The sequence below is a fragment of the Amphibalanus amphitrite genome, unplaced genomic scaffold, assembly GCF_019059575.1.
Source record: "Amphibalanus amphitrite isolate SeventyFive unplaced genomic scaffold, NRLGWU_Aamphi_draft 001449F_arrow, whole genome shotgun sequence".
NCBI lineage: Eukaryota > Metazoa > Arthropoda > Thecostraca > Balanomorpha > Balanidae > Amphibalanus > Amphibalanus amphitrite.
The window spans coordinates 144733-157721 of NW_024882942.1; the positions used below are offsets into that span (position 1 = coordinate 144733).

Here is a 12989-nt window from a genome sequence, read left to right on the forward strand (position 1 = left end):
GATTCGGGCAAATTTTGAACTAGCCGTCGCCGATGACCGTCAGGACAGCCCATATTCAGCCTGTATTCAGCGCAGATTCGGGACGCCTCGGATCCATTTGAAACTTATACACAACATACTACATAGATGATAGAACATGACCTTCAGGTGTTCAATACGTGGCCCGAACCGCGTTCGGCGTCACTCCCAGCTGTTTGGCCTGCAGAGGTCAAGTGTCAACAAAGGTCACGCCCCCCCCGCCCCCCCATTTGCACAGCAGATTGCGGACCACCCAGTCGAGCAACAGCGCTAAAAATGGCACCAAACGTCTCGCCATGCGGGACCTGGAGCTACTTTCTCACTATCGATTACCCCTTCCCCAGCAGCTACCCCTAAAGCTCAAACGCGATGACGTTAGGTGTTCACTGGTCAGGTCGAAAAAAACTTGCGCAGCAGTTCATGACTATAATTGCGATCGAAAACACAACATTCGGTAGCCCATATACCGAATGTCCAATGTTTTTTTTTTCGACCTGGCCCGTAAAAGATTGAAGGTCATCGTGACCATTAGGGGTAAAATCAGCAGTGAATAAGTAGCTCCAGATCCTGGCGAGTCCAGCGTAGGTTAACCTGAACTCTTAACTTGTCACATTTAATATCAACAAACACGTAGCATGATATTCGACGGAGATTTTATCCAGGTATTCACGCATAATTGACTGTTGCATTATCGCATAGGGTCCTACTTAATGCGCATTGCGCATAGATAGGCGCCCTCGTTCCGGTTTCGAGTGGTCATTATGCTCTCTAATTTGCTTTTAGACATCCACTTGATATTCGTAAGGAGCTGATGTACCTAACTCGACTAGGGTCTGAGAGTTATACACGAGCCCTGCTGGGGAAGGCGGGGGAAGGGGTGTTTGAACAACCCCTTCCGATTTTTTTTTGCAGATCCGCGCCGCCGTGTTTGGCACACCTCATCATAAATCTTTTCCGCACATGCTATGAAAATTTCAGACGATGTCACTCACGGTCAGGTCACCAGGTCACGTCAAGTGACCTCACCTCTTAAAAAGTTTCAATGCCTTCCATTAGCTATACCTACCGAGTGGTCGATCGCTTTGAAAATTGCATCAATTGATAGGAGCAACAGTAGCCGTTTTCAGGACGGCCATCTGGTACATATTTGGTGCACATCTGGTACAGATCAGGTGCAGATCTGGTCAAATCAGGTCCAGTGTGTCTCTCAGCAGCTATCAGCTAGATTGCTTATATGCCTGCTTTGTCATATTATCAGAGAGCATCATCGATTAAAACACTGAAATAACTTCACAAAATGAAGATATTTGCTGTAAAGGAAATTAGGTGCAGATTTGGTCAAATCGGGTGCATTCGCCGGATAGCCCATCGTGAAAACGGCTAATATGCACAAAATGTAGGTATATCTCAGAGTTTTTATATCGACGGCCTAAGGTCAGGTGAATTTTGCGCCCTCTCCATGATAATTGTCAAAGGGAGATTTATAGTGAAATACGTCTCTTTTCGACGAACGCCGTTTTAGACAATAAAACATCGGGATACAGGTGAATTGGCAAACTGAATAGGAAAATTGCACCTGTAATCCTTATGTCTCCGAGGTCATCTCAGGTCATAAAAGGTCGCTGGCAGTTTTTTTTTTAGCAATAATGTTTGATAGAGACATGCTATGAACGATGAAAACACCTAGGTGTGTATAGTGCTTAGGTTGACGATACCTACGGGTCGACTGATATGCAACATGACATTTTCGGTCAAGTCATGACCTTGAATTGAGGTCAAAATTTAAAATGACCTTAAAAGTTCAGGCTATTGTTAACCAAACGTGTCTCGACGAGAGGAACATGAAGCTCGGGCAAAATAAATGTCGTGCCCTTTTTAAGTTAAAAGTTATTACAGAAAACATTTTCGCAAAAAGTTTATTTCAAGTTAATGCCCTCTGGAGGCTAGATCGTTGGTTTTCTAAGTCAAATCTGAGAGCCTCACCCGCGCATGACTGGAATATTTTTCATAACGCGAGTGACTGCAGGGCGGGGGGCTCTCCAGAGCCCCCCCCCCCATCCTTTCTCCGAAACTACTGGGCCGATCGTCAAAATTTAAACGGTGTATGATACCCTAGGAAAAACTGTCGAATGAAACCTATTTTCATTGACTTCGAGGTCACCGATGACGTCACAGGTCAGGTCAAACTAAAAATTATCAGCATTTTTGCTTGATCACAATTTGGGCTCTCACCGCCGGCTGACAAGTCCAATCAGGCTCATTTTTGGTTTACGCACTCCTTGATATATGCCTTAGATACCCTGAGGGTACCGAACTTTTACTTCGAATTTCTCAGGTCATTCTAGATCACGAAATTGGTATATCATTTATCGGTCACGTGACGCATGCTTTATGGTCCGTTTTGCTCGTAGATTTCGAACAAATGTCGTCTGCGTCATTTGAGGTCATTTTCAGCTGGATTTACTGCAGGTCAGGTCACTTTCAGGTCAGAAAAGATCAAATTTTGAAACAACTAAGGTGCCTATCAGATGCCGTTTGAGGTCAGGAACACGATGGTGCCATTTATATTGCTGTACGATGTCAGAAACGTACTGAAAAATGGCTTTGAAAAAATATATTATTGTAAATTTTGACAATAATGCACATTTCTTTGCTATTTTTGAAGATATTCGGCTAAAACTTGCTAGAGTAGTTCATCGGTGTGTTTTTATCACACATGTTTCATTTTTTTGCGAAAAAATAAAAAACTTTTGAAAAATCAAAAAAATGTTTTTTTGTAACTGTGAATGCTTATATATTTTTGGGGAATTTTCAAACTTGCAAAAAATCGAGATAGCAGTTTGATAGCTGCGTGTATTTGTAGTCCACTCATGTACCTAAAGAAATTGGATCTAGCTTCAAAACTCAGCTCTTGAGAGCGATTGCCGTAATTCAATATTTTTTCATCAAATTCGTCCGACATGACGTCACTCTGACGTCATTTCCGGCCAAACTATGGTAGCTAGAAAGTTGAAATTTTAACACAAGGCGTCAAATCAATGCCGCTGAGGGTACCGCGCGATTAGTGTTGATCCGTCAAGTGGTTTAGAAGATATTACCGAAAAACCGGAGGGGAGGCTCTGTATAGCCCCCCCCCCCCCAGTCATGCGCGGGTTAATCAAGAAAGACTACGAAGAGGGCTATCGAAATTCGAATGCGCTTTTTTGCGGTGCTGTAGCTCTATTGGTTCCCGAATTATGCGCCGGTTTTTCGTTAACCCGCGCACCGACTTAGAACCGCCAACTTAGAACCGATGGGGGCGGATGACCGCTGCCTCCCTCCCTGAAATCTCGAGAACGAAGCAAGATAGCGACAAGCCGCAAACAGCGTGGAGTACGCACGGACAAGGTCTACAATTTTTACACCGGTCATTTTCAGGTCAGGTCAAAGATGACGTCACAGGGGTCAAAAAGTCAAAATGGCGGCGTAAGATATGGAGTTTTTCTCGAATAACTTTCGAATTGGTCAAGCTAGGAACAAACTAAGGGCACCATCGTGATCCTCTTGTCAATCCGCATCGAACCATATATACACATGTTGACCTCGAAAGGTCAAGGTCAAAGGTTGACCTCAGGTCACGTGACCTCGAGGTCATCATGAAGGTATATCATTCGATGCGCCTTGACGAGCTGAACACAATGAGACCATCCGCGCGGCTGTATCTTGTTCCTGTAAGGAATAATTAGCAAACAACCTTTGGTGACCTTTAATGACGTCACATGACCTTACAGCTGCCCAACAGCAAAACAGGCCTCAAGGTAGTGAAGGTTGATCGTATATGAAGTCAGTTATGGTATATGGGGCCATTCTGACGCGTTTTAGTAAAAAAAAAAAATACAGGGAGCTGATTTTTCCCCAATTGACTTATAATGGGGAGGTCGAGAAATTGACCTGAACTTAGGTCATCGATATCAAAATTCCCAGATAAGCAAATTGTAGCTACCAATGACTAATAAAACATCCTCCGACTTTCAAAGGACTCCGTCATCTACTGTAGCTCTGACACGGTGACAAAGTTGCAAAAAAGTGAATTGAGGCTGGGTCATTCAAAGTGACCTGGTGACCTGACTTTAAAAGTTAGGAGGTTTAAACCTGCACACCATGTGTAAAATTGATGAGAGAATAGTCGTACCAAATTTTGTGCGCCGCGGTTTTCCCGCTATACGCGAAAAATCTCAGGGGGGCGGATAACCATCCCCCGTCGGTGCGCAGGTTAAGTGTTAAACTAGGCAGTATTTTACCTTTGATGACCTCTGGTGACCTGACCTTTGACCTGACCTAAATATTGACCAGTAGTTTCATCATGAAATTTGCCGATTTTTCGAATGCCGCCTGTACCGCGTCCCGCTACGTTGCACAGAAAGCCGTAATCGCCACGCCATATGTGGAAGGCTTTTGGTGTCAATACATACATACATACATACATACATACATACATACATGCATACATACATACATACATACATACATACATACATACAGGAGCCGAGTTAGAAAGGGTTGTTCAAACCGCTCCCCCCTCCCCCCACCCCGCGCGGTTGGCGCCGAGCACCGACCCGGCGCGGGATAAGTCTTGTCGAGCCATGTTGACCCGCGCTGTGGCGGGAAGAGAGTGGTTTTACGTTGGTTGTCGTCCTTTTTAAAATGTCTTAATAACAAAGGAGCTTACAGAGGAGCGTGTTGAGCACTACTCTGTTTGACAAAGCATATGCTGTAAAACCACATGTCCCATATTTAATTCTGTTAACTCGCACACGGCTATTTCATGAGAAACGTTGAGTGCCTCATATGCTATGAAGATGTGCATGGCAAGAGTCCATCTTGAATGGGTCATACTTCGGTACTAGGTATACGTGAGCTATATGGCGGGGACGTCGCTGAAATTTATCAAAACAGTGCTAAATCAATTCATGGAACTAGGGAAGGGCGCAGGTGCCTAATCAGCGTTGCAATCTTATCCTCGCCAATCGGTTTGAAGCCAGTGGTGCCGTTATCGGTCCTCGCACTGCTGAGGTGCACGGGCACTTCTGGACCTCAGTCGGCACCATGGGCAGTAGCGGGTATCGGTGGCGGGTGCTGCGTCAGTCCGGAGAGGAGGGACGCAGGCACCTCGGACCGTTACCCTCTCCGACTCTGCTGCTGCTGCTGCTGGGATGCTGCTCTCTAGCGATCCTCACAGGTAATTGCTGCTGGCGGCGATCCTCACAGGTAACTGCTGCTGAGCTGCTGCTGTCTGACGATCCTCAGTCCTCGCAGGTAACTGCTGCTGCTGGGCTGCTCTCTGGCGATCCTCACAGGTAACTGTTAGTAAAATTGTTCTGACTCACTGGCGGATCCAGAGGGGGGGGGGGGCATTCGATGATGAAACATATGTCAATATCAAGAGTATGGGCCAAAATATGTTTTGTCTCCCCTAAAACGATCATAAAAGGTCATGTGAAAGCGCTATGCAATGGTGAAAGTTACGGAGCACATCCCCCATTCAATTGATAACTTTTTCCCACCAAAGGGCGAGACTGCCTCTTTAGTCTTTAGGCCCTATGTCGGCCCTACTTTAGGCCTTACTTGCAAGTTACAATTGCCCTTAAATGAAGAAATTCGTTAACTTTTTGTACCACCGGGTAGATCATTGTACAGACACTGCTTTCCTCCAAGCTGATCTCGATCGTTTATATAGGTGGTCAAAGTCCTGGGGTCTGACACTAAACCCCTCAAAGTGTAAGATTCTGACGTTGTCACTGCGCCGGTCTCCTGTAATAGGCATATATTCGATAGACGGCGCGGTGTTGGAAAGAGTGACAGTAATGCGAGATCTTGGTGTCTTGTTGGACGAAAAACTTACTTTCGGGCCTCATGTCGATTCGATCTTACTCAAGGCCAACAGAGCACTAGGACTTATAATGAGATCTTTTCAGACAGGAAAAAACGGCAGGTCCTTACGCTGTCTTAGCTGCAGCGATCGCAAGGCTATAATCAGCACTTACTGTGCGAATGTAAGGTCGGTAGTTGAATACTGTAGCGTGGTATGGGGAGGAGCAGCTCAGGCACACATGAAGCGGGTGGAGCGTATCCAGCACAAGTTTTTGATGTGGCTGTGCAGTCGCTGTTGCCTGTCAGATGTCTCGTTTGAGTATGCAGAGCTCTTACGCTACTTCGGTCTGAGTTCTCTGGCGGCGCGACGAATGCAACATGATTTGATGTTCATGCGCAATGTACAAAACCAGTCTGTAGACTCGTCTTTTCTGCTCGAATATTTTCCGCTGACAGTGCCCACTCGTGCTCTGAGAGCACGGTTACTGTTTCATGTCCCTTATGGTCGAGTCAGCACAGTTAAATCAGGAATGTTTTGTAGACTGCCGCTATTATGCAACGAGTTTTTAGATGCGTGTCGTGATGTAGATGTTTGGAACTCTAGCGCTGGCCAATTCAAGAGCTCTGTTCTGGCTTATGTCAACACTCGTAGTGTGTAGATGCTTTACCTTTACTGCTAAGATGTTTTTATATTGTGTTTTTATCTCTGTTTTTATCTTTACAGTTGCACACTTTTTTCTTAACGTAACAGTCATTTAAGCGGTATTCGCTGAACTGTATGTTATAAGTGCATGTTGTGTTTCAACTGACTTCATCTGTGATTGGGGGCATACCCCGTTGATGATCTACAAATAAACTAAACTAACTAAACTAAACTATCAAATAAATACGCAACCAAACGTTGTTCAAAAGTTGTTCATGAACAAATATACGAATAGCGAACCTTACAGATAAACATGCTTCACACCAGTTCTCTACACACCGTGCTTCACAACTCGGGTCGAACTTCTTTCGAGGACACAAAATGAAGACCAAAATTATTCAGAACATGTCACAATAATGAAGAAATTACTTCTCTAATTTTTAGGTCAGGTCAAAGGTCAGGTCACTAGAGATGAAAAGGCAAATTTGAACTATTTGAGCATTTGTTTTTACAAACATATTTATTACCTAGGATCTAATACAGCTACAGCGCTGCAGAAAGGCGCATTCGATAGCTCTTTAACACTCTTTCTTTTCTGGTCAGATTTGACCTAGAATGAAGGGTACATGGCCTCCAAAGGGCAAAAACGTAAAATAGCGTTTTAAGAACAATGCTTTTTTGTAGTAACTTTGGACTCAAGAAAGGCACGTTTGTCAGCTTCGTGTTTCTCTCGTCGAGACATGTCGAATGAACTATAATTTGACCTCGAAAGTTCATTTCAAAATTTGACGTCAAATCAAGGTATGACCTGACCGAAAAATCAAATCAACATATGACCTGACCGAAAAAGGTCATATGTTGCTTATCTGTCTATCTGCATCGCCGACCTGAACTCATCCAAGCCGTTTTCATTGCTCTAGCGTGTTTCTATCAAAAGTGATTGCCATGCTGGAGACCTTTCATGACCTCAGATAACCTCAGGGGGATAAGGAAGGTTCAAGGGTGCAATTTTCCGATTCATTGTGTCATGTTTACCTGTAACCCGATGTTTGAGAGCAGGGCTGCGGAGTCGGAGTCGGAGTCGTAGTTGGAGTCGGTCGGAGTCGACAGTTCTGCCTGGAGTCGGAGTCGGAGTCGCCAAAATCTTACCGACTCCGACTCCGGAGTCGGAGTTAACGCTGCAATGGCTCAGCGTCATGCAATGCACCTGTTTAGTTGACGATACTGCGCTCGAAATTAGGTTTTGTCGAAAAAGGTCATTTTGCAGTTTTGGACGAACGTTTTCAGCGAAAGAAGCGAAGACGGTGAATTCCCCAGGACCTGCTTTTTAATTCTGCATGTTATTTTTAGCATATTTGCAACGCAACGCCTTGGAACCCACAATGGATCGTTTCAGGCAAGATAAAAACATATCCATTATGAACTTCAATATCATGATATGTTTTTAATAGAACCGTCCGGAGTCGGAGTCGGAGTTAGAGTCGGAGTGGGAGTCGATTTTTGAAGCCGGAGTCGGAGTCAGAGTCGGAGTCACCCTAAAATCAATCGACTCTGAAGCCCTGTTTGACAGTGTTTAGAAGGATGTTCATGTATAAAAGACGGTATTGACGAAGTGTCATTTTTAATCTTCCTCAGGTAAATGATAGTAATTCGTATTCGTTTCGGGCTACACTGAGGTAAAAAATTGTTAGAAACCAAATATTTCGGCTTTATTGAGTAGCCTTGTTCACTGGTTTGAAATATGAAAATGAAAAATTTTCATATTTCAAACCAAAGACGCCTTTACTCAATAAAGCCGAAATATTTGGTTTCTAACAATTTTTTACCTCAGTGTAGCCCGAAACGAATACGAATTACTAGTATAAAAGACGCCTTTCAATTTTCTGCCGTTGACTTAGGTAATAGGTATACCATAATGGAAAGGGTGCTAAAATGTCTTGGCCTTAAGTCACAGATATTGAAATTCCGAAAGGTACGTTTTATACATACTGTTACTCTTATCAATCGCTGAAAGTTTCGAAGTGATCGCTCAGTCGATGTAGCTATGGCGAACATTCTAGCCTTTTCTGTGATAAGGTCACTCGATGTGACCTGGTGAATTCGCCTTGGGCGACCTGGGTCTGAAATTTTCACATGTGCAGAAAAGATGCATAAACAGGTGTGCCAAAAACGATATTTTATAAACGATATACCGGGTGGCCCAGAAAAAAAAAACGCTCCCAATTTTAAATCAATATTTGTCAGAAAGTGATAAAGATACAACATTGAAACTTCCAATAGTCAATGCGGCATATATTTTCAGCAAATGGTGTGATTTTTTTGTTATTCGGTCAATTACTTTTTAAACGGTTTGTGTTTCTAACATGCCATGTAAAAATCACTTTTTTGCTCAGATGTTTGCTAAAAATGTGAGTGAACGGGCCACTTCCATCTCGGCACCACGGCCTGCAGCCATGACTGCTACTGGCAACTAGCCTCATTGATGATTCAGGCCTCAGGGTGACACATTCCCTCTAGTTTTTTCCTTATTCGGTCGATTTACTATTTGATCTTCTTGAAGGGAGGGCGATCAGCAGTAGCCCATGCACCGTGCCGCTCCTTCTCTTCGAAACAGGACTTGTGTTGAATCGAATGACATCCATTAACGCAATTTTGGCTTAGTATTTGAATATTTGGCACACGGCAAAAAAAGCAAAAACGTCTTACTTAACTCAACATAAGATTGCTGGCTTGAAAATGATGGTAAAGTGTTATAATTTGGCATACCAATGCGCAAAGAAGTGACGCAAACTTGATGAAATTTTGGCTCGTTATTTGCACTCGAATTTGAGATATAGGCCTCCAAAGTTCGGAACGTTTTTTTTTGGGGCCACCCGGTATATATTTAGATATATGCGAAAAACCTCAGGGGTTGTCTAAACACCCCACCCTGGCCCGGCGCGGGTTGAGACACCAATTAACTCAAATTGGCAATGTAAGAGCATACGCTAGTAGGCGGCAAACCTTTCTCACTTCGGCCCAGTCGCCGAGTTCGTTCGAACATGACCTGGCTTATAATATCATAGCTCGGTGACCTGATCTAGCAAAAAAACAAAAATTTAGGCTATGCTCGTCCAGAAGATGAACGCAGAGCCTGCTCAATATCGTTTTGATCCATTCAAATGTTTGGGGAGATTTAATTGAAAGGTGATACGACAACGGGGTTTATATTGCTACTTGAACTGAACGTTTGGATGCTTGCGAAAAATATGACGGAGTTGCTAGTATTTAGCATTTGTAATATTATTGTTTTATTTCACCTAAAATCTTTAAACCATTTAGTTGACATCCTTCAGTGAAATGTATGGAAAGATGAAAACTTTATCGTCTTTCTTACCGCATCCACGTATAGTACTGTCTTTGTCTATGTCTATGTCTGTCTACGTTGTCTATGTACTGTCGTTGCCTTTTTCTGCAGGATCAGCAAATGGTGCGAATCAGCCGACCCTGTGTGAACGAAATATTTGCAAAAATAATGGTAAATGTTACCTCATGGAAACCAGTATACCGTATGACTGGTAAGTAAAACTTTTGTGGCCAGTACGCCAATTACCTAAAATAAAGTAGCCGGTAGGCACGACGATTACGAGGGCTAATTCTTGGTAATGTTACGCATACGATTTAATTAAAAGATAGATCTAGCGGAAGCAGACTAAAGAATTCTGAAGAAAATAAATAGTGCATCTCGGCCAAGTGACCGAGATGCACTGAAAATATGGACAATTGTTTCTACAAGTCTGCATGGACAATGGGACACGTATCCCCGTAATGTTGACAGAATGCTACCGTTGGGAAAGGATGATAGGTATATTATGATATTTGTAATAATCTAAAAATGAATTAGAAAATAAGGTCGAAGTGAAAAGTGTGGCATTGTTTAGGCATCAATTCTCGTTGTTTGATGTCTCTTGCTGTCTTTTTCAGGCCACCACCTATTACGACTACGTCGACTTATCCAACCAGCACGATGCAAACTACTACACCAACACCTAATGCACCGACAGATCCACCCACCTCGACAGAGCCAACCACGACAGAGGCACCAACCACGACACAGGCACCAACCACGACACAGGCACCAACCTCGACAGAGCCGAGCACGACAGAGCGAAGCACGACAGAGCCAACCACGTCCACGACAACACCAACCACGTCAGAGTCAACAACTTTCACATCGACTGAGGCAATGACGAGCACTTCTGACGAACCTTTCCCATACTCTTCATCGCCGTCTTATTTCTCGGGAATTAGAAGGCGCCGCAGGAGCCGCCGGCGTCGCTCAGCCCCCACGTCCACCCATTCGTCGGACGGAAGCATCCTCAAGATTATCCGCGGTCTCCTGACACCGAAGGTATGGGAGCTGGATGCGGGTGCAACAGACTATTCCTACGAAGATGACGATGACGAATTGGTGTATGAGAGCGACGGCGAGAGCATGATGGCGGAGGCTCGACCTTTGATCATGCCGCCGATGGTCTCGCAGCAGGCGGCGGGCCAGAGCTGTTACTGCGGCCAGGGATATGACGGCGAAAACTGCGCCGGCACCGAAGGTGGGTCCACAGCGGATTGACACCGCGTCGCTGTGCCAGATCCGAACTGTGAGTTTAGAGCTTAGTGAGGGATTTGCACACTGAAGTGAATATTTTGACATAGGGATGTACTCGGTGAAGTTGAGATGAGTTTCAAGCTTTCTGATACATGCTCCGAAAATGATAAATGCAGTGTAATCGGTAGACATCTAATGTTTGTTATCAGAATTGCCGTTTCCAAGGGTCAAGGTCACCAAATTCAGTGACATATTGATAGTAAAACACAGAAATATTAGTAGAAAACTGTCATCGAAGTAGACGAACCACTTACTAGAACCGTGTCGCACATACATGCAGGGAATCGAGCCCGAGCCGTGCGCACAACAAACGTTACCCATGCCCATAGGTAACGAACAAGAATACACGCTTTGTCGGGACCAGAAACTCGGAGGACAAGGCAACCAGCTTATCCTGGATTTCGCCATGCTGGGTCTGCTGCCGTGGGATATCATCGATCCTCAGGAGGGCTGCCCCTCCCCCGACGTAAAGCCCCCGGATGACTCGGACGGGTGCCTGGTGCCCTCCGGTGCGGCAACACTTCGCTATTGGTTAGTGCTTATAAACCTATCCGTATAGCTTTCCGATTCGACTTTTCATGGGTGATCTTTATATAGGAAATGTATAGCTTTTTGAAATTTTCACTCCGGTCTGATGTGTGGAAGCTCCAAAACTATGTACTTTATGTCTTTAAGGGCACATAATCTGGCGCTTCCTCACGATTATGAGGCTAAGCAACTGCAGAACACATAACCTCCTTTGCAGGTGCCAGGGTAAAACCGAGTGCAAGCCGAGTATCGCCTTTCTCAAGGACCTCGGCCCGGACTCGTGCTTATTCGCCGAGGGCGACTCGCTGCCGATGTGGCTGTACCTGCGGTACCGGGAGGACACCACCCACAGCGTCACCGAGTGCCGACAGGACGGCACCTACGACCCGTCCACTCGCACCTGTTACACAGTGACCAGCTTACCGGGCGGCTGGCACGACCAGCGCGCCGCGTGTCGCCGACAGGGCGGCGAGATGTTCTGGGACGTGCACAGCTCCGTGTTCGCCACCTTCCTCAGTCAACTAGTCGCTGACACCGGCAGGAATATCACCGAGCTGTGGGCGATGGGCGAGTCGCTTTCGGAGGCACGTCCGGTGTTGAACCTCACCTCTGAGGCGTACCCGGCCAACGTGGACTCCTGTGTGTCGCTGACTGAGCCATCCTGTTCGCGGTCGGCCAACAAACACACTGTGTGCGCGCTGCCGCCCTGGCCCAGCCAGGTCATTCCCAACTGCCCGGAGGTCACATTCGAGCAGTTCGACCTGACGTTTCCCGAGACGAAGCCCGGGAAAACGGTGAGCCAGCCGTGTGGCGCCGGCTACACGGGCTCTGCCAGCTACATGTGCGGCGTGGACGGACAGTGGAGCTCGCAGTACCCCGACCTCTCGTGAGTATCAACAGCTTTCGGCAGACCGTGCCGCTCTGATAACTGCACGATGGGTTCATTTTGCTGAGGGAAGAAACAGAACGGGAAAAACCAAAAGATGTGCCTACAGTTTCAGAACAGCAGGTGCAACTGTGATAAGCATCGTTTTCTTTATGATATTTGCAATCTTGATAACCCGCGCCGGGCCGGTGCTCTGAAATTCCGCGCCGGGCCGGGGGTGACTGAACTCTGAACACCCCCTTCTAACTCGGCTCCTGGGCCACGTAGCGATACGCGGTAAGCGGCAATCGAAAGAAAGTCCAAAATAAGGACGAAAACACTTCGGTCATTTTTTGGGTCAGGTCAAATGTCAGGTCACCAGAGGTCACCAAAGGTAAAATGTTGACCATTTCAACATTTTGGAAACTGCCGACGGCTTC

The 12989-nt window shown here is 45.6% G+C and overlaps 1 protein-coding gene across 1 annotated transcript; it reads left to right on the top strand.

Annotated features, from left to right (window-relative positions):
* Positions 1 to 5099: 5099 nt before the first annotated feature.
* Positions 5100 to 12574, top strand: LOC122373134. The gene is made up of 5 exons (XM_043350931.1): positions 5100 to 5236; positions 9969 to 10068; positions 10475 to 11100; positions 11486 to 11687; positions 11902 to 12574. The coding sequence occupies exons 1-5, from the start codon at positions 5104 to 5106 to the stop codon at positions 12572 to 12574; spliced, it is 1734 nt and encodes a 577-aa protein (XP_043206866.1). The 5' UTR covers positions 5100 to 5103.
* The last annotated feature ends 415 nt before the right edge of the window (positions 12575 to 12989 follow it).